The following is a 27,800-nucleotide window of genomic DNA, read 5'->3' on the forward strand; positions in this document are numbered from 1 at the left end:
AGACCGATTCTTTCCCCCATGCAATCATACACAAGGTATTTGTGGAGGACTCGTGAGAGAGCCAGCAGTGTGCTTGGTGCTGTAGAGGCTGAAAAGGATGAGGGCTCCTCCCTGCCCTCAAGGAGCTTTATGATTTCACATTTATTTGTTATTTTATTATTTATTCTTTTTTTTAAAGATCTTATTTATTTATTCATGACAGACACACAGAGAGAGAGAGGCAGAGACACAGGCAGAGGGAGAAGCAGGCTCCATGCAGGGAGCCCGACGTGGGACTCGATCCTGGGTCTCCAGGATCACACCCTGGGGGGAAGGCAGGCGCTAAACTGCTGAGCCACCGGGGCTGCCCTGATTTCACTTTTCAAAGCAAGGCATAGGGATCCCTGGGTGGCACAGCGGTTTAGCGCCTGCCTTTGGCCCAGGGCGCGATCCTGGAGACCCGGGATCGAATCCCACGTCGGGCTCCCGGTGCATGGAGCCTGCTTCTCCCTCTCCTTCTGCCTATGTCTCTGCCTCTCTCTCTCTCTCTCTGTATGACTATCATAAATAAATAAAAATTAAAAAAAATAAAAGCAAGGCATAGCCAAACGAAGAGACTGGAGAAGAAGGGTGAAGCTGGACATGCCATCCAGTGCTAGATGGTGCTATGTCGAGTCCACAAAGAACCAATAGAACAGAGTTATTCCCAAAGAACAGCAGAAGGCAGAGGAGCAGGGTCAGTATGAAATATATGGAATAGGCGAGGCAAACACTTGACACGCAGGCCACTTGCCCCACTCTATTCACGGTAGACACCACTCACTGGTTGCAGGACTTTTCCCAGAACCCAGGCATAGTTGAAAGTTTTTCAAACACTGAAATCCTGGTAGTCATCCCACCTTTGATAGTCATGAGTCATATTTATCCTGACGATCCACTGTTAAGAGACCCGAAATGTTTATGTATGATCTATGTGAATTTAAATTATTATTATTTTTTGTCATGTCAGAATTTTATCGGTCAGTATTTACTGCAGCACCCGGTACATTTTGGGCACGCAGTAAATATTTGTCGAATGAATGAAACTCACGGAGACGTTAATTGTAGCCTTGAAGAGGGGAAAGGCCAGAGTTTTCTAAGCTGAATCTATCCAACGCACGCTGGGACCCGAGCCAGGAAGTAGTATATCCGTAATATATCTCAATGTACAAACCACCTTCTTCTGTAAAATTGGTATCAGCAGGGCCCTCTGTTTCCTGCCATGCACGTTGGCTCTAAGTCACAACATTAATTAATAGAGAAAAAATTTATGGCAAGAAACGAGTAGCAATTCAAAGTTACTTGTTTTCATGCGTTTGGTTGCCCGACCAGACTGCATCCCACCAGAAATAATGTGGCAGGTTTTATTTTCAGAGAATACGTTGGCACTTTTATTTTAATATCGGTTATTAATCAACAAGATTGTAAAATTCACGAGATCAAGAACTTCAGATATTTTTAAAACTGCTCACCCACACGTGAACATTAAGCATCTACTCTTACATTTTTTTATTTTTTCTATTTTTAAAGATTTTATTTATTTATTCATTTGAGACAGAGAGAGAGAGAGGCAGAGACACAGGCAGAGGGAGAAGCAGGCTCCATGCCTGATGTGGGACTCGAACCCGGGAATCCGGGATCACGCCCCCAGCCAAAGGCAGGCGCTCAACCGCTGAGCCACTCGGGCGTCCCAACTCTTACATTTTATTAGAGAAAGAGGCTACGAGGAAGGCTAGGACTTTGTTCGTGGTCTCAAGGAACCCTGAATATAGGGAGAATGATGGGAATTATTATAGCTGCAAAACTGCCACATACGACGTGAGTGCCTTAGGGGGTAGGGTAAGCCCTCGGTGCGTGGATCTCACTTCTTTCATGCTCGATATACTCAACATGGGCTTAGCAAATACATTTCATCTCTCCTGCCTGTACCGACCGTTTCATAATGGTTACTTGGGAACTGTTGTCAAAAACGATCCTGAGGCCATGGGTGGGTTCCGAGAGGGGTGGCGGCGAGTGAGTCCTGTCAGTCTTTGAGCCAAGGAGACGGAGCCGGGTGGGCTGTGTTGGGAAGAGGTGCACAAGCTTTGTGCTGAGAACTAGGCCCTTGGGAATATTCCCCAACGCCTTCCCCCCCAGGTCTGATGTAGTAGTTCATGTTTTTCCTGTTCAGATGTGGCATCCCTAAATGTCATGCTTCTTGAGGGATGGTGTGAATACAATTAGATCGAAGCATCATTTCCAGGGAGTTAAAGAAATAGTGAAGGAAGACCTTTCAGGAGTTTAATGGCGATGCCTAGATATTTATTTTAAAAATAATGGTGATGATAGCTAACATTTGTATATTACTTTGTAGTTTACAAAGCACTTTCACAAATTGGAAACAACCTCACTGTCTGTGAATGGAGTATTGGCTAAATAAATCAAGGCACTTGCATGCAGTGGAATAGTAGGCAGCTATTTTATAGAATAATGTAGATCTTTATTTGCTGATATCAGATAACGCCCATGATAAGTTTTTAAAAAGCAGGTTTCAGAGCAGTATATTCTATGTGTCTAGCTCTGTTTAAAAATTATATTTTCATAAACACATATCTGCATGTGGATCCGGTGTAGAAAGGAATCTGGAGATTTCTACAAGAAAAGGCTAATCGTGGCTGTCGCTGGTAACTGGGGTATGGGGGATTTTAACTTTTTCTTTTCCATCTTTCTGTGAAATTTATGATGAACATACACCACTCTCATGAAAATAAAGGAGAAGTATCCACTAAAAACATCCACTAAACGCATGAACACGTATTAAGATCGCTTGATCCTTATGCGTAAGGGCAGTTGTTACCCGTGTTTTACAACTGAGGGGCTCGAGTTCACATTAACTCAGTACTTAGTCTCACCATGTGCCAGGCCATGTTCTGATTGATTTTCATAGATAAACTCATTTAATTCTCACAGTAATCCTTCAAGGGTGGTTCTGTACAGATGAAGAAACTGAGACACAGAGAGGCTAAGTAAATTGTCAAAGGTCACACAGCTCATGAGTATATGGAGCCAGGATTTAAAACCAGTTTGCCCAACTCCAGAGTCCGCTTGCTTCACAGTCATGCCATGATGCTTGGTAGAAGGCACAGGGTGGGGGGCGGTGGCCTTGCTAGCTCTTCTGGCTCCAAATTTTGTTCCTTGTCACTACACATTTACATATGCCTTTTATTTTACGCTTATTACAGATTGTTAGGCCATTTATTTCCTCCCTCCTCCAAAATAGCCTCATAGCCTGGTATACTTTATTTAGGGGACTTCATGATAAGGTTCTACTGGAATTCAATACTGAAAATAAAAATCACTTTTGATCGCATTTATAGAGCACATAGAATGGGCATCTAACCTTTTCTGGAAGGGATTCACTCATTCACGCATGCATTCATTTCTTTAAGGAATCCTTATTAAGGTGAACTCCGTGTCAAACACAAGTAGAATGCACAGATAGAATAGCGAATGAAAAAACAACAAAAAACAAAATAAACGATCCTGCATGAGCCTTACATTCTTTTTTTTCTTCTTGTTTTTAAATTGAGATATAGCCGACCACGATGTCACGTTAGTTTCGGGTGTACAGTGTAGTACTTCCACGACTCTATTCTGCTGTGCTCACCACAAGTGAGGCTACGCTCTGACACCGTGTAACACTATTATAATACCATTGACTATATCCCCTATGCTGTGCCTTTTATTCCCATGACGTTCATTCCTTGATCGGAAGCCTGTCCTCCCCTTCTGTCCATCCTCTTCCTCCATCCTTTCCTCTGGTAGCCATCAGCTTGTTCTCTGTGTTTACAGGTCTATTTATGAGCCTTAGAATCTAGTGGAAGGGGACAGAAAGCGAAAGATAAAGAATTTAGAAAAATGATCAATAGCTATGGAGAAAAATACAGATAAACATGGGTGCTGATGGGGGGGTTGGCACCGGGAATGGAGGTGGGGTTATAATGGAACTGGAGAGGACAGGAAAGTCCAGTGTCTCCTTTGGTTGAATAGTGAATATTTATTTAACCCGATACATTTATATTTTCATCTGAATAGCCAGGGAACTCAGAGCTAAATTCAGAACTCAGTTATTAAAAAAAAAAAAGTGATTCATTCCAAGTCTATATGAGCATTATATCCTTGCTCTTTTTAACCTGATTTGATCTGGTTTTCATTCTTATTGTCTTGTTTCATGTGTCTAACTCTGTATGTAATCCAGAATCCCATTTTTGGAAAGAGGATACACATTTTAAACATAAAAACAAAACAAAAAAAAATGAGTGGAGTCCATGAGAAGTACCAAACAGTAAACAGCCCATTTTCCTGTAACCCAAAGGAACCTCTCCTTCCTTTTAGCCATATTGACTTGAATAATCTCATCTCTGATTTGACTGGGGATTCTTCTGTCCTGTATTGCTTGCTCCCCAATGTGCACCACATGTGCTCGCACACACATGCGCATTCTCTCTGTCTCTCTCTTCCCTAATTTTCACTTCCGAAAGAAAGTCTAGGTTTGTGTTTCCTGGGTAGAGTGGGCTCTTTTCTTTTCTCTGACATACAAAAATCTTTACTTTTTCATTGCTGTAAACATTTTCAGTGACTGTGGAACTTCCTAGGGCCACAGTGATACTTAGTAGGAGTCATGAGTGTTGATGGATGTGGTAGTTCTCTCTAGTAATTAAAACCACAGTTATTTATAAGGTTCCACTTAGAATTGTTGCAATCTATAGTTGCTGTTAATTGATGACAGATTCATGCTATTTATCAATAATGTATGATATTTATATCAACATCTTCTGTTGCTATGCTCACAGTTTTAAGCATTGAATTTTTTTTCTCTCCCTTTTTTTTCTTTTAGAAAAAGAGAGAGTGAACAAGCAGGGTGGGGGAGGGAAGATGTGTGGGGAGGGGAGGAGAGAATCCCAAGCAGGCTCCACCATGCCCCGTGCAGAGCCTGATGTGGGGCTCCATCTCACGACCCTGAGATCATGACCTGAGCTGAAATCAACAGTCAGATGCTTAACCTACTGAGCCACCCAGGAGCCCCAAGCAGTGGGATCTTGAGAACAATGCATTAGGCTAGTCTTAGTGCCTGCAAGGTTCTGGAAAGCGGTGGTGTTGCCTGACATCCTGGGTATCTGTGCTAGCGAGGCTCAGACCATGTTGAGCTGCAGTTGTCCAGTCCGTGGTCACAAACAAGACTTTTGCTTTCAAACATAACTGAAGATCTATCTTTCATGCATGCTAATAGTATTTCCTTTTGGTTATTTTTCTTGTAAAAGGAGAGGACCCTCTCAACACATTTCTGTTGGTTGTGTTCAACATCACATCCTCAAGTTCTCGGGAAGTTTTGGAAATGACACACTTATGCTCTGACGGGGCCTTTGCAAGACAGTGGGAGTCATCCAGTCTGGAATTGTGGTCGTTTGTGGGTAGATTCAAGGGCAGAGATAATGCGTTGATCAAATTTGTGCCTAGCAATGTGCCTTATACATAGTAGGTGATCAATTCGTCTTTGAACAAAGAGTAAATATATGAATTTGTGTCTATATGATTTCTTAGAGGAAAGGATGTAGAAAATACACTCTGTTCCCCAGAGGTATAAAGAGAAGCAGTAGATACATGCAGATAGCTTAGACCAATGCCTGAAATGTAGTAAGCACTCAACAAAATCTAGCCGTTATTAATATCTGAGCAGGCCCAGGGTGTAGCATCGTGCTTGGCACAGAGTTCACCTCCATAAATATTCATCTTGGAAATGAATGCATGCACGTGGGAATGAATGAATCTCCTTCAGAAGAAGTTAGGTGTCCATGCTCCAAGGTCTCCTAGCACCTCCTGCATTCCTTTACTCCAGGGTACTCTACCAACATCCTTGCCCCTCTTTGTTCATCTGCTCACTTACTGGGCTGTGTTGCTTCAAAGAGTAGAGTTTTGTGTTCTTTGTCCCCATAGTCCGAAACCTGGCACCATCCGGAGAAAGAGGCAATTCATGTGCTGTGAATGGACGCACATAGAGCGGACGAGTGTATACTTGCCTTCCCCATGATGCTCTGTTAGCTCAGAAGTAAAACTGTAGATATTAAGAACAGGAAACAAAATATTAAAAAAAAAAAAAAAAAAAAGAAGGGCAGCCTGGGTGGCTCAGCGGTTTAGCGCCACCTTTGGCCCCAGGGCATGATCCTGTAGTCCCGGGATCAAGTCCCACGTTGGGCTCCCTGCGTGGAGCCTGCTTCTCTCTGCCTGTGTCTCTGCTTCTCTCTCTCTGTGTCTCTCATGAATAAATAAATAAAATATTAAAAAAAAGAACAGGAAACAATTTCCCACCTTTCTCTCCATAGCTGTACAATTCTAGTATTCATTCACTTTCATCACGTCTTCTGAGTTGTTTGGTCACCATTTTAGACCTAGGAATGGAATTTTGAGCAAGTCAATTTCCTCGTCTTCATGGAGATTAAGTTCTAAATGTCTTTAAGCCTCATTTTATTTGCAGTTCCTCTTTTTCAAGAGTCCAAAACTTATTTTTGAAATCACACTAAAAATTGCATTCCTGGGGTTTTAGACATTTTGCCAATTGGAGTACTACTAAAATGAAAGACCTATGTTTTATATGCTTATTTATTATGTGGGGGTAGGGTGGAGGAGAGGGAGAGAGAGAGAACTTTGAAGAAATTGGCCCATGTGATTTTGAGGGCTAGGAAGACTGGAATCTATAGATCTAAGGGGTAGGTTAGCTGGCTAGAAACTCAAGCAGGATTTTTAAGTCACAGTCTTGAGGCAGAATTTCTTCTTAGGGCAACATCTATTTTTCGTTGTATGAGCTTCAACTGATTGGATGAGGCCCACCCACATTATGGGGGTGGGAGGTGTCATCAGCTTTACTTAAAGTTAACTGACTGTAGATGTTAAATACATTTACAAAACAGACCTCTACAGTAACACCTACATTAGAATTTGAACAAACTGCTGGGGCACCATAGCCTGAGCAACTTGCCACATAAACAATCAGATGTATTATCTTTTATGATCCTTACAGAGTCTTAATAAGACCTAAGGAAAGGGCACAGTGAACCCAGTTTTACAGATAAGGAAACTAAGGCACAGAGAGCCCTCATACCTTTCCATGTGGTTATGAGCCAACGTCAGTGTCAGAGACAAGGGTATGAGGCTCTGCTCTGTACTTGCTGCCCTTCAGCCCGGCCTAGTAAACCCAGAACACACTTTTGAAAACACCATCTTTTCACCTGGAATTCTCTCTTTCTTTCTTTTATTTATTTTTAAAAAGATTTTATTTATTCATGAGAGACGCATGGAGAGACACACAGACTTAGGCAGAGGGAGAAGCAAGCTCCCTGTAGGGAGCCTGATGTGGGACTCGACCCTGGGATCATGCCCTGAGCCAAAGGCAGATGCTCATACACTGAGCCACCCAGGTGTCGTTCTCTTTTTTAAAACACCTAAGGTGGGCAGCCTGGGTGGCTCAGCAGTTTAGTGCCGCCTTCAGCCCAGGGTGTGATCCTGGAGACCCAGGTTCGAGTCCCACATCGGGCTGCCTACATGGAACTTGCTTCTCCCTCTGCCTGTGTCTCTGCCTCTCTCTCTCTCTCTGTGTTTCTCATGAATAAATAAATACAATCTTTAAAAGAAAAAAACACCTAAGACATTTTCCTACTTAAAAAAACCAGCTTCTCCTGTGGAGTATCTTTTCAAACTTAATCCTAATGACCTCCGTGTGGTTAATATTCCATTTTGTGATTGGTCAATTTGTATTTAGTTTCATTTGGGACCACAAGTCCCTGAACAGCCTCTAGGATTTCATGTTCTTAAAAATAGGTACTTTTTAGAAGCTACCAAAATGTATTCTAGTATACATTTGTGGATGAAATCATTGATACCCATCTATCATCATTTCTCCAGTCCATGGTAGGTACTGTCAACATTTTGTCCAGCTGGAAAGTCATTGACTAATTATAATTTAGCATGCATTTCTTGGTTAAGTTCATGGTCACTGATTTCAGTTTATCTCCAGTTAACAGCGTATACTGGCAGATTGACAACCCATGAGAAAGATCATCAAGTCACTCTCAGAATTTGGTTTGATTACATCAGGATTCTCTTTTTTTTTTTAATTTTTAAGTTTTTATTTAAATTCCAGTTAATTAATATACAGTATAATATTAGTTTCAGGGCTAGCATTAACCCTGATTCAGCATTTCCATACAATACCCGCTGCTCTTCACAACAAGTGTGCTCCTTAATCCCCAAAGAGTTAAATTTTTTTGGTAAGATGTCAGGTGTGTGTCAAAGTTTATCTTTTTTTACACACAGGTATCCAATCTGTCCAGCACCATTTGTTGAATTGCCTTTGTATCTTTGAAACAAATCAGTCGGCTGTATTTGTGTGGGTCTACATCAGGATTCTTATTGCGTACCTGGCTCCCATCTCGAGAGTTTAGGTCATTGCCCCAAACCACATAAACGCATATCAGAATTATCTGAGTCCATCCATGTCTCTGTGTCCACAAGACTGTAAGCTCCTATTGAGGATATATTATATTTTATTCATACTTCTGAGTAAGAACAGTGGAAAATATCATTATCTCGAGAATCCAAAGATGACAAAGGCAATTATTTCTACCGAGTGCTCCCCACACTCCGCTAGACACATGTAGAATTCACCGGTGGTGAACCCGGCCTCCAGTCACTCTTAGACTTAAGCACTCTCCTTTCAAAGAAGGAGAGATGGGAGAAGGGCTCTGTTCCCATAATACCTGCTTGTCCTTTCCCATGCTCTTGCAGGCAGCCTGGGATTCTCTGTTCTCTGCGTTTCAGTCCCTGTGTCCTGCAGTTTCCTCTGTTGCTCCAGACTCATAGATTCCATTATCCTTAATACACAGTGGGCTCTGTGAGACTGGGAGCCAAGTCTACTTCAACGGTGTGTGTCATCTTTAGTTAATAAAAATTCAAAACTATGTGAGATGGAAGATTCAAAACTATATGAGGAGGCAGTTTGGTGGAGAGGTTAAGGGTACATACCCTGAAATCAGGCAGCCCAAGTTCAAGTCCCACACCTTACCACTCATTACCTGTGTAGCCTTGGGCATGCCACTTAGTTAACTCTCTTTGTGTCTATTTCTCCATCTGAAAACAAGAATGCAGGAGATAGCAATAGCACCCATTTCATGAGATAATATGTGTGAAACACTTAGAATAGTAGTAGGGGGTGCCTGGGTGGTGTAGTCCTGGGATTGAGCCCCACATTGAGCTCCATGCAGAGTCTGCTTGGGATTCTCTCTCTCCCTCTTCCTCTGCCCCTCCCTCCTCAAATAACCGTATAAATAAATAAAGCTTTAAAAAAAAGAATAGTAGTGGGTACATGGTGGGAATCATATGTTGGACTATACTTTTAAAAAATCACCTGCTTCCACTTTAAACAATTTTTCATTTTGTATCTGTGGCCTTCTAGTGACTTCCTAGAATTCTGTGAGTCAAAGACCCATCTTCAGTAACATCACATAACCAGCTACATCCCACCACCTAGCTAAGAGCCCAGTCTCAACTCTTACTATTTTTCATACTTCTTTGTATTTCCCTTAGCAGCTGACACTGGACCTTGTATGATTCATCATTTGGGACTTGTTATTTCCTAGTCCCTTAGTATTGAAGAAAACTAACATTTACCAAATACTACTGGGTGCCAAGCGAGGTATCTGATCCTTACATTCTCCATGAGGATAATGGTATCATGTTCATTTTATAGAGGCCCAGGGAGATGAAGCACCTGGGTGCATTTCAACAAGTCAGGAAGTATGAGAACCCGGTTCTACTCCCAAGTAGGTCTTATTCCAAAGAGAATGCTGTCTCTCCTTCATTGTCCTTCCTCCTCTGCTGCTTCTTCTGGGGGCCTAGCAATCACCCCCAAAAGCTAGAAAAATCCACATGGTCTTTTCCAGTCAAATATGCTTCTTGTAGTACTTTGTTCTGGACCCCAGAACTTTTATTGGAGGCCCCATGAATGGATGGACAAGATTCTGGCAAGCCACATCTCTGGTTCTCTTTATTATTATGTTGGTACCCACATAGAGCTGCCCTATATTATACTAAACTAGTAAGTTAGGACCCCCAACAAAGCAGAGCACCCATGCAGGGGCAACAAAATTTTCCTCTGAAAGGCTATTATAGTTGATCCTTTAAAGTAAACATTGAAGCAGCTATTACAACAAAGATTAGAACTCTGTTAGGCTCCTCTATACATACATAACTGAGTGATGGGTCTAGTTTTTATATTGATTACATATGGGGCAGGGGCTTCTCAAAGTCTTCGTAGGTTCTGACTGGCATTCTCATTCTAGGCTGTTTATGAGCTTAATTAGATCTATTTTCAAACCCTTAACAATCCTCATCTTTCTCCCTCAACACTTGCTATTGTTCTGTTCACATGTGGGCAGGTTGGTGGTGAATCTGGCCTCCACTCACTCTTAGACTGTAAGCACTTTCAGGGCAAGAAGATATAAAATCTTGACATTGGTTAAGAAACTGGCATGCTGCTGGACCATCTTTTGGATCATAGTAAATTCTTTTATGTTGCTATTGATTTACTGGCTCATAACTGCTGGTTGCTTGTCTTCCTGTCTTGTGTTCTACAGATGTGTGCTTTCCCGTACCTGTGGCTAGGGGTACAGAGAGATATGAGGCAGGCGTGTCTTTCTCTTTGCCACAGCCTTGTGGTGCTAAAGTAGTTCTTGGACCCCAGTGGAGTCTTTAGCCAAGATTTTTAACTTTAATTTTTAGGACCAGCCTTATTTACCTTTACAAGGTAGAAAGACTGTGCACTGTTAGTATTAGCTAAGCAGAATCCAGGCGCATGAGAAGGAAGTACATTCCACACCTTTTGACAAGTCTAAAGTTACTGTCTGAGACTATAAATAACAACAGTAGACATGAATTGGAGAGATGGATTCTTTGTGGATAATTTTCTAAGCAGTAAGGTATTTTCTTTCCAGTGGTGTTGGTTATTGATAATATTTAGAAAAACAATATATGGATTTTGAGAACATATTTCTTTTCTCCTCTGTCACCCGTTTAATATATTTTAATTTTTTCAGGCAGTGAGCATTTCTAGAGAATTTTATTATGCAGATATTAAAAGAAAGCTTTGGTGCATATGAATAATCTAGCTTTAAGGTTTTCCTTGGTTATTTTTTTTTCTGAGTGGAAATTATTGAATTTAATCTATTTTTGAGTTTTCAAAATTTTGATTTTTCATATTTAGTCCTTGATAGCTTTGCCTTGAAATATCTAAAGAGATGACTGAGTTGGAAAGTGCAGACATCGTCACTGGTTCTTTTAAAGAAAGTTTCATTTAGTGGCAATTCACACTGCATCTTTAGTCAAACTTTTGCCCAAACTTGCAGTGACTAAGCATTGGCAATAAATCCAAATATCATTTTTTTTCCCATTGCAAAGTTGTCAAGGCTTTTCTTTTTCACACGAATCTTTGATCTTTGAAAATGCCTCTGTACATGTTCCATTGAGGCTCACTCTATGCCCACGCAGAGCTGTTGTTTCTTCTCCCCTCGACACGTGGGCAAGGCACCTGCAGAGAGAGGGAAGGGTGAGCCTTGTTTCCCGCACATGTTTGTTGCATAAATTACAATGTCCAGACCATGGAATAAAAGGCACAGAAGTCTTATTGCATATATTTTATTTTTAAAAATTCTAGGAAAAGAAGGAGAGGCTGGGAGGACAGAGAGATAGTTGGAGCTGAGAAGTGTGAGCAGTGCAGGAAATGGGCATGTGTAGTCCCCACTGCAGATGAGGCATTCTGCAAGGCTCCTCACCCACATCCCTTCAGCTCTTCCTGTTGAATCCCCCTGATAAGCCAGTGAGGTGGGTATTATCCCTTTTCTATAAGTGGAAAAGCAAAGACTGAGAGAAATTAAGTAGCTCCACTGGTGGTATTGAGGGAGAGTATATTCACTGAGGTAAGGTGTACCTCAGAGGATATCCTTGTTCCTGGTAGTCTTTGCAGAGTGCACAGCCTCCACACCCAAAGTATTTATTCTGTGTCCATCTGAATTCTGAATCTGCTTCAAAGTGTTTGCTCCTAGGAGCATAATTTGCATTCTGGATCCTGAATGTGAATTTGGCTTACTGCTCTTTTGGAAACTGAATTTATTTTTTTTAATATTATTACCTCTGGACCAAAGGCATACAACTTCCAAAGAATACCCCAAAACCAAACAAAAAAACAATAACAACAACAACAACAACAACAACAAAAAACAAAGACATGAAGCTTCCATTCCCACTCAGTAATAATCAGTGTGGTTTTGATCGTTTTAGGTGTGGTGGTGTTGATGGCTACAGGATGTCAGAATTAATAATTACGTGGCTACCTCCCCAAATGGTCATAAGCCATCCCTGTTTGCCTTTGTTCTTCTAGGTTCCAGAAAGTGTGAGGATGTCAGAGGGGGCAGCTTACTCTGTCTTTGTATGCTGGGCCATTTAGTTTGGAAGCTGGGGCGTCTGGCCCTTCATTTGGACCTTAGTTATAATTGTCTTAAGACCAGATCCAAAAGTTCTAAAAGCCTACATTTTTTTGGCAATACATTCAATGGAGTTTATTTATGTTTCCAAGATTAGAGGAGTTTGGAAAACCAGGTATTTTAGCCTCATGTTCCAAAAACTTGTACCATAGTGAGGTTTGAATGGCTCTCACTTATGCGATCTTTTCATATTTGACCACACTTCCAAGCAAAGGCTGTAAAATACATACTGGAAGTTGATTCAATTATTGGTGTGGAGTCAAGGTTAAGATCTGTTTGCTGAATTCTCGTGTAGAGCGAGATAAACACAAATATATGTACTTCATCGTATAGACTTGCAGCTTGCAGAGAAACACGTCTGTAGCGTGGAAAGCATCTTTGTGCTGGGGCTTGCCACGTGGTCTTGAGATATGTTTTAACCTGGCCTTTATTTGCCATTGCCATCTTTAAAAGAATCTCGATTTCCTTTAGGGAGAGAGGTGGCATTACATAAGGGCCTCTTCTCCTCTGGGAGCGCTCTCTCAATGATTGGAATCAGACTCCCCCCAAGTTAACCTTAGAGGTTGGTCTACAAAGAAGGGTGCGTTCTTTTAAAGGCTCCTCTAGATCACATTCAAAGACACTCGTAGTTTGGCTTCTTCGGGCCAGAGCAGGGTGCCATGTGTTGGCTGGGTTCCTGTGTGAGTCGTGCCTTTTCTTAATTTCCCCGGTTGTTTGGACTAGCGGGGTGCGGCGTTTTGGCTTTCCATCAGGACGGGAAGCTGTGGCCCCCTTCCGATTTGTGGGGAGACTCCGAGATGTCAAAGCCACGTGGTCCTCGGGGGCAAACAAAAGTTCTGGAAGTCAGACAGGAGTACCTGCAGGTCCCATGTCTCCCACAGACCAGCTTTTTGTCTTTGGAAAAGTTCCTTAATCTCCCGAGGCTTCAGCGAGCTGATCCCTAGACTCAGCCTAATGGGAGTACTTGCTCCTACTGGTCGGGTAAGAAGCAGCTGAGATCTTCTGCATCACCACGCAGCACGGTGGTTGGCACGTGGTGGATGTTCACCAGGTGTGGGATGTCGCGTCTTGGTGGCTATTACTTTCCCAGCAGCCCAGGTAGCTCTGAGCTATGATGATGGCTAGAAGGTTAGGGATGACCCCGTTGCTTGGAAGTTGCAGGAGGATGGGGAAAACGGGAGCACCTTGCCTCATTTCTCATGCTTCAGGCTTGTTTATTACAGTGGCAGGTTACCATGGAAACTTGGGGGATTAGGATGGCATTATTGAGTTAAGCATTCAACGAACACCTCCGGAAAGGAAAGCTATATGTTCGCGCGCCCCAAGTAGTTTTCAAGCGCGAGGGTCATTTGGGGGCGAGGATGGGGCGGCAGTCCCCGACCCGCTCGACTCACAGATGGTCCTGGGCTCGCTCCCAGAATTGCGATCCCGGGGTGGAAAGTGCGATCAACCCCCGCCTGGGCCCGTGGCGGACGGGTCCCTAAGTGGTCCGCAGAGAGAAGCCAGGATTTCCAAATGGGAAGCCGCTCTTTACGTGGCAGGGAGTGTGGCTTTTCAAAATAGATTCTGAAGTCGAAAAGGACTCTGAGGGTTTTTTTTGAGAAGGGTTGACCTCCTTTCATGCCACTTACTGTGAATTAAAGCTGTGAGGGAGAACTAGTTTGGGCATGTGGTGGGGCCTGGAGAGCCGAGAGCCGCGCTGCCAGGGAACAAGATTTGTGTTTCTAAGGAGATACAACAAAAAGGAGAATGCTTTCAGGGCCAGCGGCTGTCAGAGTGTAAAAGTATCCACGTTCGGAAAGGGAAATAGAAGTTGAATTAAGTAATTTTATACACACGTTACAGGGTGCCCTTCTGCTAGTAATTCTTAAATGCAAAAGCAAATAGTTGTGGCCACAAAGGGCTTAGTGCATCTCAGCTGATTTTTAGTTCTCAGACTCCGACTGGATCTGGTCGGTGCTGACCTGCTCTGTGCATGTGATTTTAAGATGATCTGACTCGGGTCTGTCATTTCGTGGGGTTGTATCAGTCACAGGGGACAAAGGGTGACATATCCCAGCAGAGGGTTGGGCAGCCACTTGACAATCCATTCTGAATAAACGGAGAGGAGGAAAAGCCCTAGTTGTACCAACTGGGGCGGCAAACAGAGTCTTCGATGCCAGTGGCAGCCAGTTTGCAAATGTGCAGCCCATTATTAGTGCAGAGGAATGTCCTGAATAGGTTCATCGGATGAAGTCTCATCACAGGACAGGAATCACAGGGAGAGTGCACCAAGGAAAAATTACAGTACAGCTATATTTACTTAGTGCCTCTGCAGTACGGTTTTATTTTCCACAGTTGGAAAGGGAACCACCTGTCTCAACTGCTGATGTCAGAGAGCTCCCTCGAGACTGAGGGCTGTTGGAAAGCACATGATACTGTATATATTTGCTCTTACGTCCATATCTGGCTAAGATTGGGTTTCAGATTTGTGCCCTATTGTGGAGTTCATTGAGCAGTGACTCCGAGGTGCCCTCCTACGTCACGTGCCCTTGTGAATTAAAAAGTAGCTCGTGCAAGGCCCCCGTCGTGAGTGTTCCCTCAGCTTGCGAGGCAAGTATTCACACTGCAGGACAATGAATGACATGCATCTCGGGGTTATCAACTATGGATTCAGTTTTGAAAGTGAGTATCAAGAGGCATTACCTCTGCACCTAGAAGCCAATATGCTGCTGGTGTTTCATCTTCTGTTTAATTGCTAATGATCAGGAATTAAAAATATATATATATGCATCAATCAGATTTGGAGGTTTTATGTGTAGATTGCTAAAGAAGCAAAAAAAAAAAAAAACAGAATAGTATGTGCTCTTTCTTTCTTTCTTTCTTTCTTTCTTTCCTTCCTTCCTTCCTTCCTTCCTTCCTTCCTTCTTTCTTTTTTGCTTGTAGCATGTCAATATGGAGACATTGTTGTAGAGTGAATAAAATGCTTAATGCCTAACTTGAAAGAACTGGATATTATGACCATGCATTTCAAGGGACCTATTGCATTATTATTATTTAAAAAAATTTTTTTTTGCAAAAAGTTGTATCATCGCTGGTCCAGCTCTTCATGCTAGGGTGGGGACGGGGGGAGGAGATTAGGCCTTTTAAATGTTGTTCCCTAAGGAAATGTGAGGGCCACTGTACTGCACAACTCCAGGGGGCACCGTTTATGTCACAGCGAGGACTCACGCTTGAGCTGTCCCGCTGACAATATGTCCAATCCCAGAAAATATGATGCTATCAACATTACTCAAACATTACATAAAAATAGAATTGTTACCAACAATCGCAGAAGGCTTGCTATTAGTGAAGTTGTTCATTATTTTAATAGTGCCATGCATCTCAATTTGAATATCTCTACCAACTTGCAAATTATATGGCTGTTACACAAAATAGGTGGAAAACGGAGTCTCTGAGAGTGTAAATTACATTCTTGGGCCACATCAAATCAATGTCCTATTAGGGATCAGAACCGGGGTTCATAATTCCCAGCTTTCCCATGATGCACACCTTCAATTAAATTAATATTTGAAACGATGCTTGGTATCTTTTCTCAAATCCTAAAAATAGAGTAAATAGGATGGGTTAAGACCCTTTGGTTCATCTAATCTTTCCCCCAGTGTAGGATTTTCCTCTGAACCATTAAAAGTGTTATAATATATGATTGATATTAATTAGTTTTCTGTAAAGTACTGCACTCCTTAACATGAACTGAACTAGAAATAAATATATTACCATGAATTAAGATTTTATTAGTTGTGAAGAAGAATTGGATGAAGGCACCTATGTGAAATCCTAAGTACAGGCGTCAAATTGAATTAATGCCAGCACTGCCTTGAGATTAATTTGAGTACTGAATAAGAAATAGTATACCATAACATAACTGTGTTTACTGAATCATTTTTGGCATCAAAAACTAAAGCTACATTACAGATGCAACAACAGGCTTTTCTCCCTTGGAAGAGAGAGGCGGGTGCATTTTGTAATTAAAGTGGATGTTATCCTCTGAAAAATGCCTCTAGTCTCCAGGAAGAAAACTGTCTTCTTGAGAACACTGCATCCCCGTATATATCTCAGACTTTGCATACTTTGCGTTGCTCTGGACTTCTGCATCCTATTAGAATTTTATAATATGATCAGTAACGTTTTCTACCCTCCCAGTCCGAGTGCTAGGTAGACCTCACTTTATAAATTTGCATCTCATTATTATGTATATGTTTTGGAAAACTGTGGGAAGTGTTGAAAAGATGTATGGGGTTGCCTCAGGGATGTTCTAGAAGGGATTCCTGATTATGTAGAGAGGATGGATTATACAGCGTAGAATGCGGAGCTGTGCAAGCGGAAGACTGCAGAGCTCCAGTGAGCACTCCTCCCAGCCTGTGGGGTGAATGGTGCCCCCTAGAGTTGTGCACTGCTGTGGCCCTGCCCTCATCCCCCATATTCATTCTGAGAGTCCCTGATGCTGTATTTTTTTAAAGATTTTATTTATTTATTCATAGAGACACAGAGAGAGAGATTGAGAGAGAGAGAGAGGGGCAGAGACACAGGCAGAGGAAGAAGCAGGCTCCATCCCCGGTCTCCAGGATCACACCCTGGGCTGAAGGCAGCGCTAAACCGCTGAGCCACCCGGGCTGCCCTGATGCTGTATTACATTAATTTTATTTGCACATACAGTATCACTTACTGGAGGAAAAGAGTGCAAAACTTGAGACAGGACTGTCAAATAGGGAAATTCTGCACATTATGTGTGTAATTTTGAATTTTCTAGTAGCCACATTAAGAAAAAGTAAATTTAATTTTAATGATATCTTTCATTTTTCCCAGTTCATCCAAAATATCATACTAACATATAGTCAACATAAATTATTAATAAGATGTTTCCCATTTGATTTTTCATGCTAACGCTTTGGAGATACTATGCATAGTTTACATTTATAGCACATCTTAATTTTCACTAGATATATTTCAAGTGCTCAGCAGCCATATGTGGGTGGTGGCCACTCTATTGGATGTGCAGTCTTTAATTTAAATGCCAACTTTTCAGCATTTCATTACTCAGAAAAATGACTTGCAAGAAAAAAAATCCTTAAATATCTGAGACAAAATGTAACATATCCTTTATGTCATTTTATCAATTTAAAAAGTGATTATATGATTGATCCCTAGTTTTTGGGAAGAGTATAGATTTTAGAACGATGTAGTTGATAGGCCAGTGGTGGCAAAATTGACTTGGTATTGAATTATTTTGCTCCTGTGGCTTTGTTTTCTATTCTTCCCTCATAGATATTATTACTTTAAAACACAATTTGATACTTTGTGGTTCTTCTCACATATGCAAAGTCCTGGGATCCTGTCAGTTTCTATGCGACATATGGATGTCTTGTTCCTTAACAGAGAGACTCTTCACAGACTTCTGGCTCAAATAACTTTTGTGGCCAGCATAATGGAAACTAAAATTGTTTTCTGCACTTGCTGTTTCTGGTCTCTTTGGAGGTAGAGCCAGGTCAGGGCCAGTATGAGACTGGTTTTACTTTTCTTCAGGTAAACAGAGAAACCAACAGACACTTGGCGTTCCTACAGCTTAGGTGATGATTCTGTGTGTACTCTCATAGAAAGTCAACTTAAAGCAAGACTTCAGAAGAAAGTGCTCCGCATTGTTTCTAGACTTTTTTTTTTTTTTTTTTTTTTGGTTGAGGAAGCCAGGCAAAGAGCAAACTTACGAAGCTCCTGTAGTGTTGCTTGATGTTAAATTGAGTTTCAAGTATTCATATGTGAATATAAAGTGTCTTTATTGAGTATTTATTGTATGTCAAACACTGGGTTCATATACAACTCATTTAACCCTAACACCAACCATGAAAAATAGGTGTTTATATTGCCATTTCTATTGCTGAGAATGTGAGGTCAGATAGTCCTCACCTGGGATCCCACAGCTAGCTGCTAAGTGGCAGATCTTCACTGACTGACTCCCCAAGGTCATGTTCGCAGAGAATGGGACCGTATTTTCAAACCAAGTCAGTGACACCTTTCAATGATGAATTCTGAACCACAGGCAAAATACTAGTTTTGAAGTTGGAGGTTTCCTTCACTTAATTTATTTAAGAAATACATTCAGAGAATACATAATCCTAGCCCATCTTTTGAAAGAAAGTATATCTAGAAAGCTGAAGGGGCTTTGTCCAAGGGCAGGCAAATACACTTAGACATCAGGTCGCTTGATTCCTACTGCATTGTGGTTTGTCTATGTAGGTTAATGGTTCTTTTGAGAAGATCCATTGAACATTCAGAATTTTTTTTTAAAACAGAAATCTAGCAATCATTGGAACTTTGTAGTATTATAGGAAGACTCTTTTCTTTCTTTTCTCTGTATTTTAGAGTTTTTATTGAAGTGTGATACAAATACTGAAAAAGTGCATATAATACAGGTGTTCAGCTCTACAGATGTTCACTAACAGAACATACCCATGGAACCAGCACTGGACAGCAAGAAATAGACCATAACTAGCTTTCTGGAGCCCCTTCCCATGGCCCATGGCTCCAGCGCCCAACCATTACCAAAGGCAACCCCTTTTCAGACTTCCAGATGCATAAATTAGGTATAGCTGTTTCTGTACTTATTTATATATAACGAATAGAATAAGGTATGCACTTTTTTTTTGGCATGTCCAGCTCCTTTTGCTTCACATTATGTTTCTGGGATTTATCTGTATTTTGACCTATCACAGAAGTTCATTCATTCTCAATGATGTACTTGGCTATAGTTTTGAAGTAGGAGGGCCCCAACAACCTTACTAGTGTAAGTGGAATTACTATTATTATTCCGACTGCTTTTTTCCAGAACATCAGTATCCATATTTTCATTTGATTCAATCTAAAACACAATAACAAATAATAAATTGGAATAAATAAAGAAACAGATAAAAAGTGTAGGTGAATCTAAATAATAAATCTTTTTACACAGCAGCAGAGCAGCCACCTTAGTGATTGTGATGCAAGGTACATCCCAGCAAGCCACTCTTGTCCTGTGTTTTTACGCCATAGTCAACACAGGCTAATATAATAGAGAAGACAAAGAGCACAGTCTGAAAATACCCACGGGAGAGTGCCGAGTTGGAGTTCCCACTAAGTAGCTCCAAACGGCTGTGCAGAAGGTTAGGCGTGGCCTATTTTTAGGTGCCCTACGTGGAAGTGGCTCCACTAAGATGGATGGTGGAAAATTAACACCTTAGGGGCTGTCAGAGATTTTTCTTTTGAATAGAGGTAGGGAAAGAATCCATTCTGATGAACTACTTGGGGCAAAGTACAACCTGGTCTCCTTCAAGCATAATAAAGCGTTCGAACTGTTTAAAAGGGAAACTCTTGCAAACTGCCTTTTGGAGATTATTTCCCAGGCACACAAATCAAGCTTTCTTAGGTCAGGTTTCTCGTTGTTTCTTTCTTCTGGGGGCAGGAAAATGTGAAGCGAAGTGTGTCATGTCAGGGAATCCTGTTTGGACGCCCAACATTGTATGAAAATAGCTGGTGGTTTATCAAGGCTTTGTTCTTACCAAAGTTTATCATTTACCTGGTCTTACTTTGCTTACTCCATTGTCACCAGGGCTATCTCTCCAGATGTCCTATTAGGGAATTTAGCATACCTGTGGCTACTAACTCAGCCCTAAAGGAAAAATCTCCAGCTGGGTAGCATTAGATGACTCTGAAGCACAGATCTTCCATCTCCTGCTACGTTGGGTTGTATGTGCAAAGAAAACAGCTGCCCAGGAGACTCTATTGACTCCGAATGAGCCATCACCTATCCTGCGATATGGACTTGCTTTAGTACATTTGCTAATAATGTCATGATAATATATTTTTGGCACATGACCTTTTCTCTCTCCACACCCTGCAGAGATATATCATGTGATTTCCTTCAAATTAAAAAGGGGTAAGGTCTCCTTTGACCAAATAGAATGAGTTTTTCATTTAAGCAAGGGGAGTGTCCTGGTACCAGGAGGCAGAGGGTTACTTTAAGCTCTATTTCCCTAGATGCTGGGGACCTTATTCCTACCTACAAAACCTTAAGTTCAGGAGGATCCCTCCTCTTCTAAATCTTCTTTTTTCCTGGTAACACCTTTTCTTACCCTTTGTAAAACCAAATCACATGGTATAGCATGTTAAATTGCATCTATATGCAGTTTAAGTAAATAGTTACTGTCACACCAAGTATATGGTTTTCATTTTTATTGTGCAAGTAGGGACTTGGTCTCACACATGACTTGTGCTGCTTAATAGCATTCATGATAAACAAGATGAAAACTTGCTGTTTATCTGGGGCAACGGCTGGGGTCTGTAAGAAACTCAGGTCTGCAGAAGCCAGTTTTCTTGTAGTCAGTGTGTGTGAAAGTAGTATTTCGTAAGTTCTCCTGTATGCCGTTCCTGGAATGGTTAGGAAGTTAAATATCCATATTGCAAGGAGGTGATGAAGCTATGCTCTTTCAACACAGTTGAGCACCAGTTACTTTTCTTGCATATGCTTCCTGATTCCAGTGTCTTTGTGCAAAGCAACACTTGGGTTTGCTTTGTGCAAAGAGGTTCTTCTAAATTTCCTGTCTGTGTCAAGGCAGGTATATCACCGCATTTGAGACGTGGTGGGGATCTAAGATGTAGTTGAGTCTGGCCATCTTTTTGACAGATAAGGAAACTGAGGCTCAGAGCCATGAAGTGAACTGCCCAAAGCTTAACTGTGGGCTAGTGATATAGCTACGTGAGGACCCATGTTCTCCCCACCATCCTTTTCCTTCCATTTTGGGCTAAATCAAGATCCACAAAGTCCCAGTCCTTCTCAGATAGAGTTGAGCCACATGTAATGACTTTTTTTTTTTTAATTTTGTTTTTTTATTTGCATACAGTTGACACACGTTACATAAGTTTCAGGTGTACAACATAGTGATTCGACAAGTTTAAATGTTATGCTATGCTCATCACATGCGTAGCTCCCATCTGTCACCACAGGAGACTATTACAGTACCATTGACTATATTCCTTTTGCTGTGCCTTTTATACCCATGACTATAAATCTCATGAACTTGGCCTTGGTTCCAGCCTCATTACCCCTTTTCTCATGAAAATTCTTAATAGTCAAAATAATGATCATCCAAGTGTAGGAAGAATGATTTGTAGGAAAGGACCACCACAAAACTATGAGAATGCTAACTCCAAGGGGCCAATGGTAGAGCTTTGTTCCTGTGGAGCTAGGGAGCCTTCCTGTGAAAAGAGGATAGGTCAACCTCCCCCAGGGTTTGAGGAGGGTCTAGAATGAGCTTCCTGCCCCAGAACAGGGCTGCCACGTGACAGCATGCACACAGAGTAGCTGCACATTTAGGAACAGATAGCATCCCAGAAGTTCACTTGCAAGTCACAGGTTTGCAACTAGGAAGCATTTTTCTCACCTTGTCTACTTAGGTTCTCCAGAGGAGGTCACATCTACAAGGACTCTTCCCTCACTTTCCAGGACTGCCCTTTCCAGTTCCCCAAGTGCCAGACTCGCTTCCTGAGTAATCTGCTTGCTAGCATAGCCACACCACTCTGAACACATTTACTATTCTTTTTCTTGGTCTGTGCTTCTGACTGCCTTTAGATGCCAGGAAGGAAGAAAAAAAAAACTATGTCTAACAGGTAGATGCATTTGTATACATAGGTGGAATCCCTTGACCCTACTGAGGAGGATGACATTTTTGAGCTGAAAGTTTATTTAACTTAATTGATGAAATTTCAGATTGAGAAACAACATGAAGATGCTAGAGGCATCTGAGGGTCAGAGATTTGGGGCCCCCTGTGAGGCCAGCTAATCAGAGTTGAGAGCTTTCCTTGCCCTATAGTTCAGGGCTCAGAGGCTTTTTCCCAGTGCTGAGGAGTGACTTCTCCCAGTTGCTCATGAAGCTTGCCTCCTGAGTGGAGTGTCCGTTACATTTGGTGTGATAGACACAAATGGCTTCCTTTTAAACATGTGATGAATATTTGAGACTTATATTGGATGTCAGGGGCTATTTCGATTTGCTACGATCCCCGTATGTCAAGAAGACCTCCCTATAAGCCTGAATCTCTCTTTCTTTGAGAAATAAATTGTTTCCTTTTTATTTTGAATGTGGAAGTTATACATGTTTATCAGAAAAAATTCAAAAATTACAGAAAGACATACACACACACACAAAGAAAATTAAAAAGAACTTACAATATCCTCAGACACTGTTGAGCACTTTGTTCCCCTGGTCCTCCTTCCTCTTTTCTTTCTGAGTGTATATATTGATATGTAAATTGTTGTGATTATATTTTTTCAAACACAATTTTAAACCTTAATGTATTTTGAACATTTTCTCATTTGCCACTAAGTGTATTTTGCAACAGTTTCTAATGTTAGAATTGAATATACATATATATAATGAATATATAGAAATATATGAATGGATACATATATACCTAGTGCTTTATAATTTATTTAACTGGACGATTACTGTTGGACATTTATCCTGCTTTCAAGTTTTCAGTGATATAAATAATGCAGCATTGGCTCTCTTCACACCAAAAATCTTTATGCACATCCCCCCTGCTGCGTCCTTAAGATGAATTGCTAGAAGTAGAATTTCTGGGTTTATGGGATGCCCATTTTTAACATTTTTGATACATATTGCCTACTTGTCCTCTAGAAAAATTTGTACCCATCTATAATCCTACCAGTAGTATTTGACATCTACTTTTGATGGAGCTGCTAAATGTGGAGGTCAATCTTAGAAATATTCTTTTTGGTTAAGAAAGTTTTCCCAAAAATCCTGTGTGCAGTGGGGCAAGCAAATATAAAGGAAGATTTTATGTAAGTCATTATAAAATTTAGTTTAGGCCTTAAGCTAATTGCTTTCTAAGATGAGAATTTATTTCCTTTCCACATCCTCACATTTTTAGGATATGTATTAGCTCTGCTAGAATTAAATTCAAATATCAAAGCACTGGAAAAAATCTACAACAGAAACAAAAGCAAAATCACCACACCTTTCCAAGGCTTTTCTGATGGAATTGAAAAAAGAAGAAAAAAAGAAAGAAAGAAAGAAAGAAAGAAAGAAAGAAAGAAGAAAAGAGAGAAAGAAAGAAAGTTCACTTAGAAAGAAAGTTCACTTATTTATTTCTTCCATCTTGAGACTAGTTGAAAGATACAATTCAGTTCCCTAAAATCAAGAAAAGTTAAGCTCATTAGAACCCAAACTCTAGAAAAAAGTATGAGAGGGAACTGTTTGACTAACAAATTTTTTTTTCAGCTTAATAATTTTTGCACCTCAGTTTTTCCTGGCCCTCACCATGTTCCTTAGGGGATAAAATAATATTCCTGAGTGAACTATTATGTTAGTGGGGTTCAGTAGCACTTTATATTTTTAAATAGTACCAAATTTAATAAAATATGATGTGCCTTGTTTTCAGTTTTAGTGAAAAAAAATTGCTAAATAATCCTATGGAGTATTTCTTGTTTATATAATCAGTAACTCACTGCATTACAGATGAATTAACCAGAAATAATTAAGGTAAATGTAAATGTCTGTAGAGGCACAAATTCTGCAGAATAAAATATCAGACAAGAGCAGATTTTCACCATCCCTTTATTCTCTCTTATCTGTGGCCCTAAGAAGCATACTTTTTTACTTTATGTTTAGATTAGTCCAATGAACTGACTGTGGCTCACATTAATTTTCACATTATTTTTTGTTCTAATGTGAAAAATGGCAAGAGCAGATTTTGAAGTCTGTGTTAAAATATAGCCTGACTCGTTTGCATAGAGCTGTTGTGCAGGTTTTATTGGGGATAAAAGATATGTTGCTGAGGTTGTCTATCACCTTCGCTTATTTAAAAAATAAAAAAAATAAATGAACGAAGTAGGCATTAAAGCTGTCCACTGACTTTTTCTATGTAATTCCCCAAAGGTACTTTGTTCATGTGGATGTCATCATGGCAGTTTTGTGCAAAATAAAAGTTGATTTGAGAGTGTTTATAGGCTAGAGGTCTTTGATATCCCCTGCCCTGCCACCAACTTTTGTGCCCTGCAAGGCCTTTGCTTCAGACGTGTCCCAGAGGCTCAGAGCATGTGCTCAGAAACATGGGGTATCAGAATCAATTAGCCCCTCGAGGAATTAAAAGCAAGCAATTGAACGCCTGTTAGCAATGATTAACTTTAAAAATATTAGCAATTCTGGGCAGATCCCTTTCCTTTCTGGAAGAGTGCTCTAGGCAGGCAGCATTCCCAGGAATGTTGGTTTCCAGCTATGTAGACTTTCTTGGATATAAAGTTCATCAGGGGTCTTTTCTGGGCTTTTTGATTTGGGAATGACCATTATTCTTATGTATGAAACTTAATTCTTCCTAAAAGGGTTTTCAGAGATCTATATGCTGTCTTCAGCTACAACCTAAACCCTTGCTTATTTAAAAAAAAAAAAAATGTTTTCTCAGTTATAAAATGAGTACACAGATAATATTTACTGAATCATTTTGAGGTCCAAGATTGATCGAAATAGGCTATATAAAATGCTGATCATGTCAAGCTCATGTAAGCTCTACTCTAGATGTTTTCTTCTCCATTTTTCTTTCTTTATAAGTTTCAGCCTTAAATTTGTCCTTGTATGTCTATTTAAGTTTATAAAAACAAATGGGCAAAGATATTTATATTAGTAGCTCTTTACTTCTGCATTCTCACCTGTATGCAATGGTGTCAAAACAAATCGTCTTTGCTGCTGTCTTCTTGGGTATTTGAGTTTGATTGTGTTTATTTATTTTTAAGTGAAAATAGAGAGGGTGGGAAAAGCCCGTAGTTTGGGATGGTGGTGGGGAAATGTTGTGTACTTTATCAAATATCTTTGCTATAGGATGGAATTACCCTCTTGGAGGTGTGTTTTCTCTCTTGTTATCAATTGAGGCTAGATCCCTTGCCTTCACTAGTATTGGAGTCTTGGAAAACGTTAACAGAACTAGCGAAGGGAGGAATTCCATTGGGGTGGACTCTAGGCTCTGGGAAGATATGGAACGTGATGGGCACTCAACAGATGTTAATAAATACCTCCTTCTATTGTTGGGACAAAGTGAGGTTGATTTGGGTGTGAATTGTAATGGTCAGTGAGAAGACCTTGTACTTAAAAACGGTGTGTTTTAAGGAGAGGAGGAATCTGGATATTGAGCAAAGTAGCATTGTTTCTTCATATCAAATTATTCTTTGTTTTTCAGGGCTGTCATCCCCCTAAAATTGTCAGCTCCCTTGTGTCCATGTTGTATGCCTTCTTGGCAGTCCTTGCAATACATTGCTGTGGACACAGTAAGATTTCAATAGGTCCTTGTTGATTGAAACCAAACATTTGGAAATCTTAGAGGCAGAGTTGACGGGTGAGGTACGAGGAGGGCTGCAGGGAGAGAGGGCAAGAAAAAACAATCAAGGCAGAGAGAGAATTAAATATAGAAACCGCCTGGGAAGCCAGAAAAGAGCAAGGTTGGTGAGCAAGTAACAATTTATGTTCTCCTGAGAAAAGAAAAAAAAAAAGAAAAAACTGGACAGGGGAGAATTTTTAATCTGAAGAGCTAATTAACCAAATTATAAGACCTCAAAAATATCCCTCTTGTTAGAGTTATAATTTTGAGACTTAGGGAAAAAAATGGTGGAAGCTACTCTAATTCGTCCCAAGAACCTATTTAAACTTTGAATTGTACAGGAATAGAAATTTGAGGGGGAAAATGCAATATGCTGTAGTTTATAAATCATTTCAATGTTTTGACTCCTAACTAACCCTCTTTGTGATGGTGAAGGGAAAAAAATATATATAAAACCACCTGTGGTTTCTTAAATGTGCTGATTTGATGAAGAAAGAGTGGAATTAGGTGGCAAAAAGGTGAATAAGGAAACTCCAAAATCACAATGTAAGCAGGTTAAAATATCAAAAACTTTAATACAAAATGTCCCCGTGTAAAGAGCTTCTCCAAAATGTGTGAACATGACTTAAAAAAATATATTTTGTAAATATTATATGTATGAAAATATATTCATTTTATCAATATATAAATATATATTATAAGTATCTATGTAATGGGTGCCTAGCGTTCGATGAACACCATTAAAAGTATCAGAGAAAAATCACTGCAGGGATCACCTGATAATAATTAATAAACATCAACTCTTCTTGGTCAAGTGACCAATATTATTTCACAGTTGACTGTGTTGAGGGTTGAGCCAATGACCTTTGCCCTGAATTTTAATAATTTACTGTAGTTTTACATTAAATCGGAATATAATTGGGAAGAAAATTAGTGTTTCTTTGTGGGGAGTGCAGAGTAATGCCACTAATTGCATGTATAAAAGCCTTCCCGAGGTTGTATTTTCCTGTTCTTTCTTGATTTAGAAAATTAAAACTACAGTAATTTTCCGCTATTTGTAAGAGGGAAAAATGTGCCAGTGCAATGTATTGAGCTAACTTAAAATGTCAAAGCTTTGGGCCATCTTTTCATGCCCAGTAATGACAAACTGTCAATTCATCACATTATTCAGGAATTCACCAGCAACTTGTTGCAGCTATCAGAGTTGAAAAAATACCTTATAGCACGTGTGGTCTGAGAGAAGAAATAATCTGATTTTTGTTTGTTTGATTTTTCTTCCTTTCACTTTAATATTTGAGCAACTTTGCATCTACAATGTGTTAGAGCAAATCACCACTTCTTTTTTCTTTAGAAAAAGATGGACAAGAGAGAACACACTAAATTAACCTTAGTAGAACAGGAGATTAAATGAATAGGGCTTTAAAATTATTTTTAGATACCTGGGGGATTTTTTTTTTCAGAGAAGTTATTATCAAGTAAAAGAATGGAGCTGATTTTAAAAGTACATGGGGTTTAAAATTTTGTTAAAAACACATATATTCACAAATGTATATATAGCAGGCGTACCTCTCCCTGGAACTTGGAAGGGTTAAATCAGACCACTGTAGTGTTATGGGAAGTGTTTTTTTTTTTTTTTTTTTTTTTTTTTGGCAATATCTAGTACCTTGAGTTTGTTATGTATTCAGTATGTATGTCATCATAAAACAGTGCACCTGCATTAGCCTTCATTGTCTCAGGGTAGAAGCTGAGAAATGAGAAAAAAAAATTAAAAAGCTCAAGAAATGAATATTTCTGCTAATAGCGTGTCAGTATTTTTCCCTTACT

General features: G+C 40.3%; 1 protein-coding gene across 8 annotated transcripts in view; it reads left to right on the top strand.

Moving 5' to 3' along the window:
• Nucleotides 1-27,800, top strand: part of PPARGC1A (PPARG coactivator 1 alpha) — a 639,247-nt gene that overhangs the window by 508,589 nt on the left and 102,858 nt on the right. Inside the window, exon 1 of one of the 8 annotated variants that reach the window (XM_077880976.1) lies at nucleotides 15,170-15,248. The exons of the other annotated variants lie outside the window; for them this stretch is intronic. Within the exon in view, the coding sequence (XP_077737102.1) occupies nucleotides 15,204-15,248 (45 nt within the window). The 5' untranslated portion in view covers nucleotides 15,170-15,203. Of the gene's footprint in view, nucleotides 1-15,169; nucleotides 15,249-27,800 lie in introns of those variants that run through there. 8 annotated transcript variants of the gene reach the window in all.

The sequence above is a fragment of the Canis aureus genome, chromosome 2 (genome assembly GCF_053574225.1).
Source record: "Canis aureus isolate CA01 chromosome 2, VMU_Caureus_v.1.0, whole genome shotgun sequence".
NCBI lineage: Eukaryota > Metazoa > Chordata > Mammalia > Carnivora > Canidae > Canis > Canis aureus.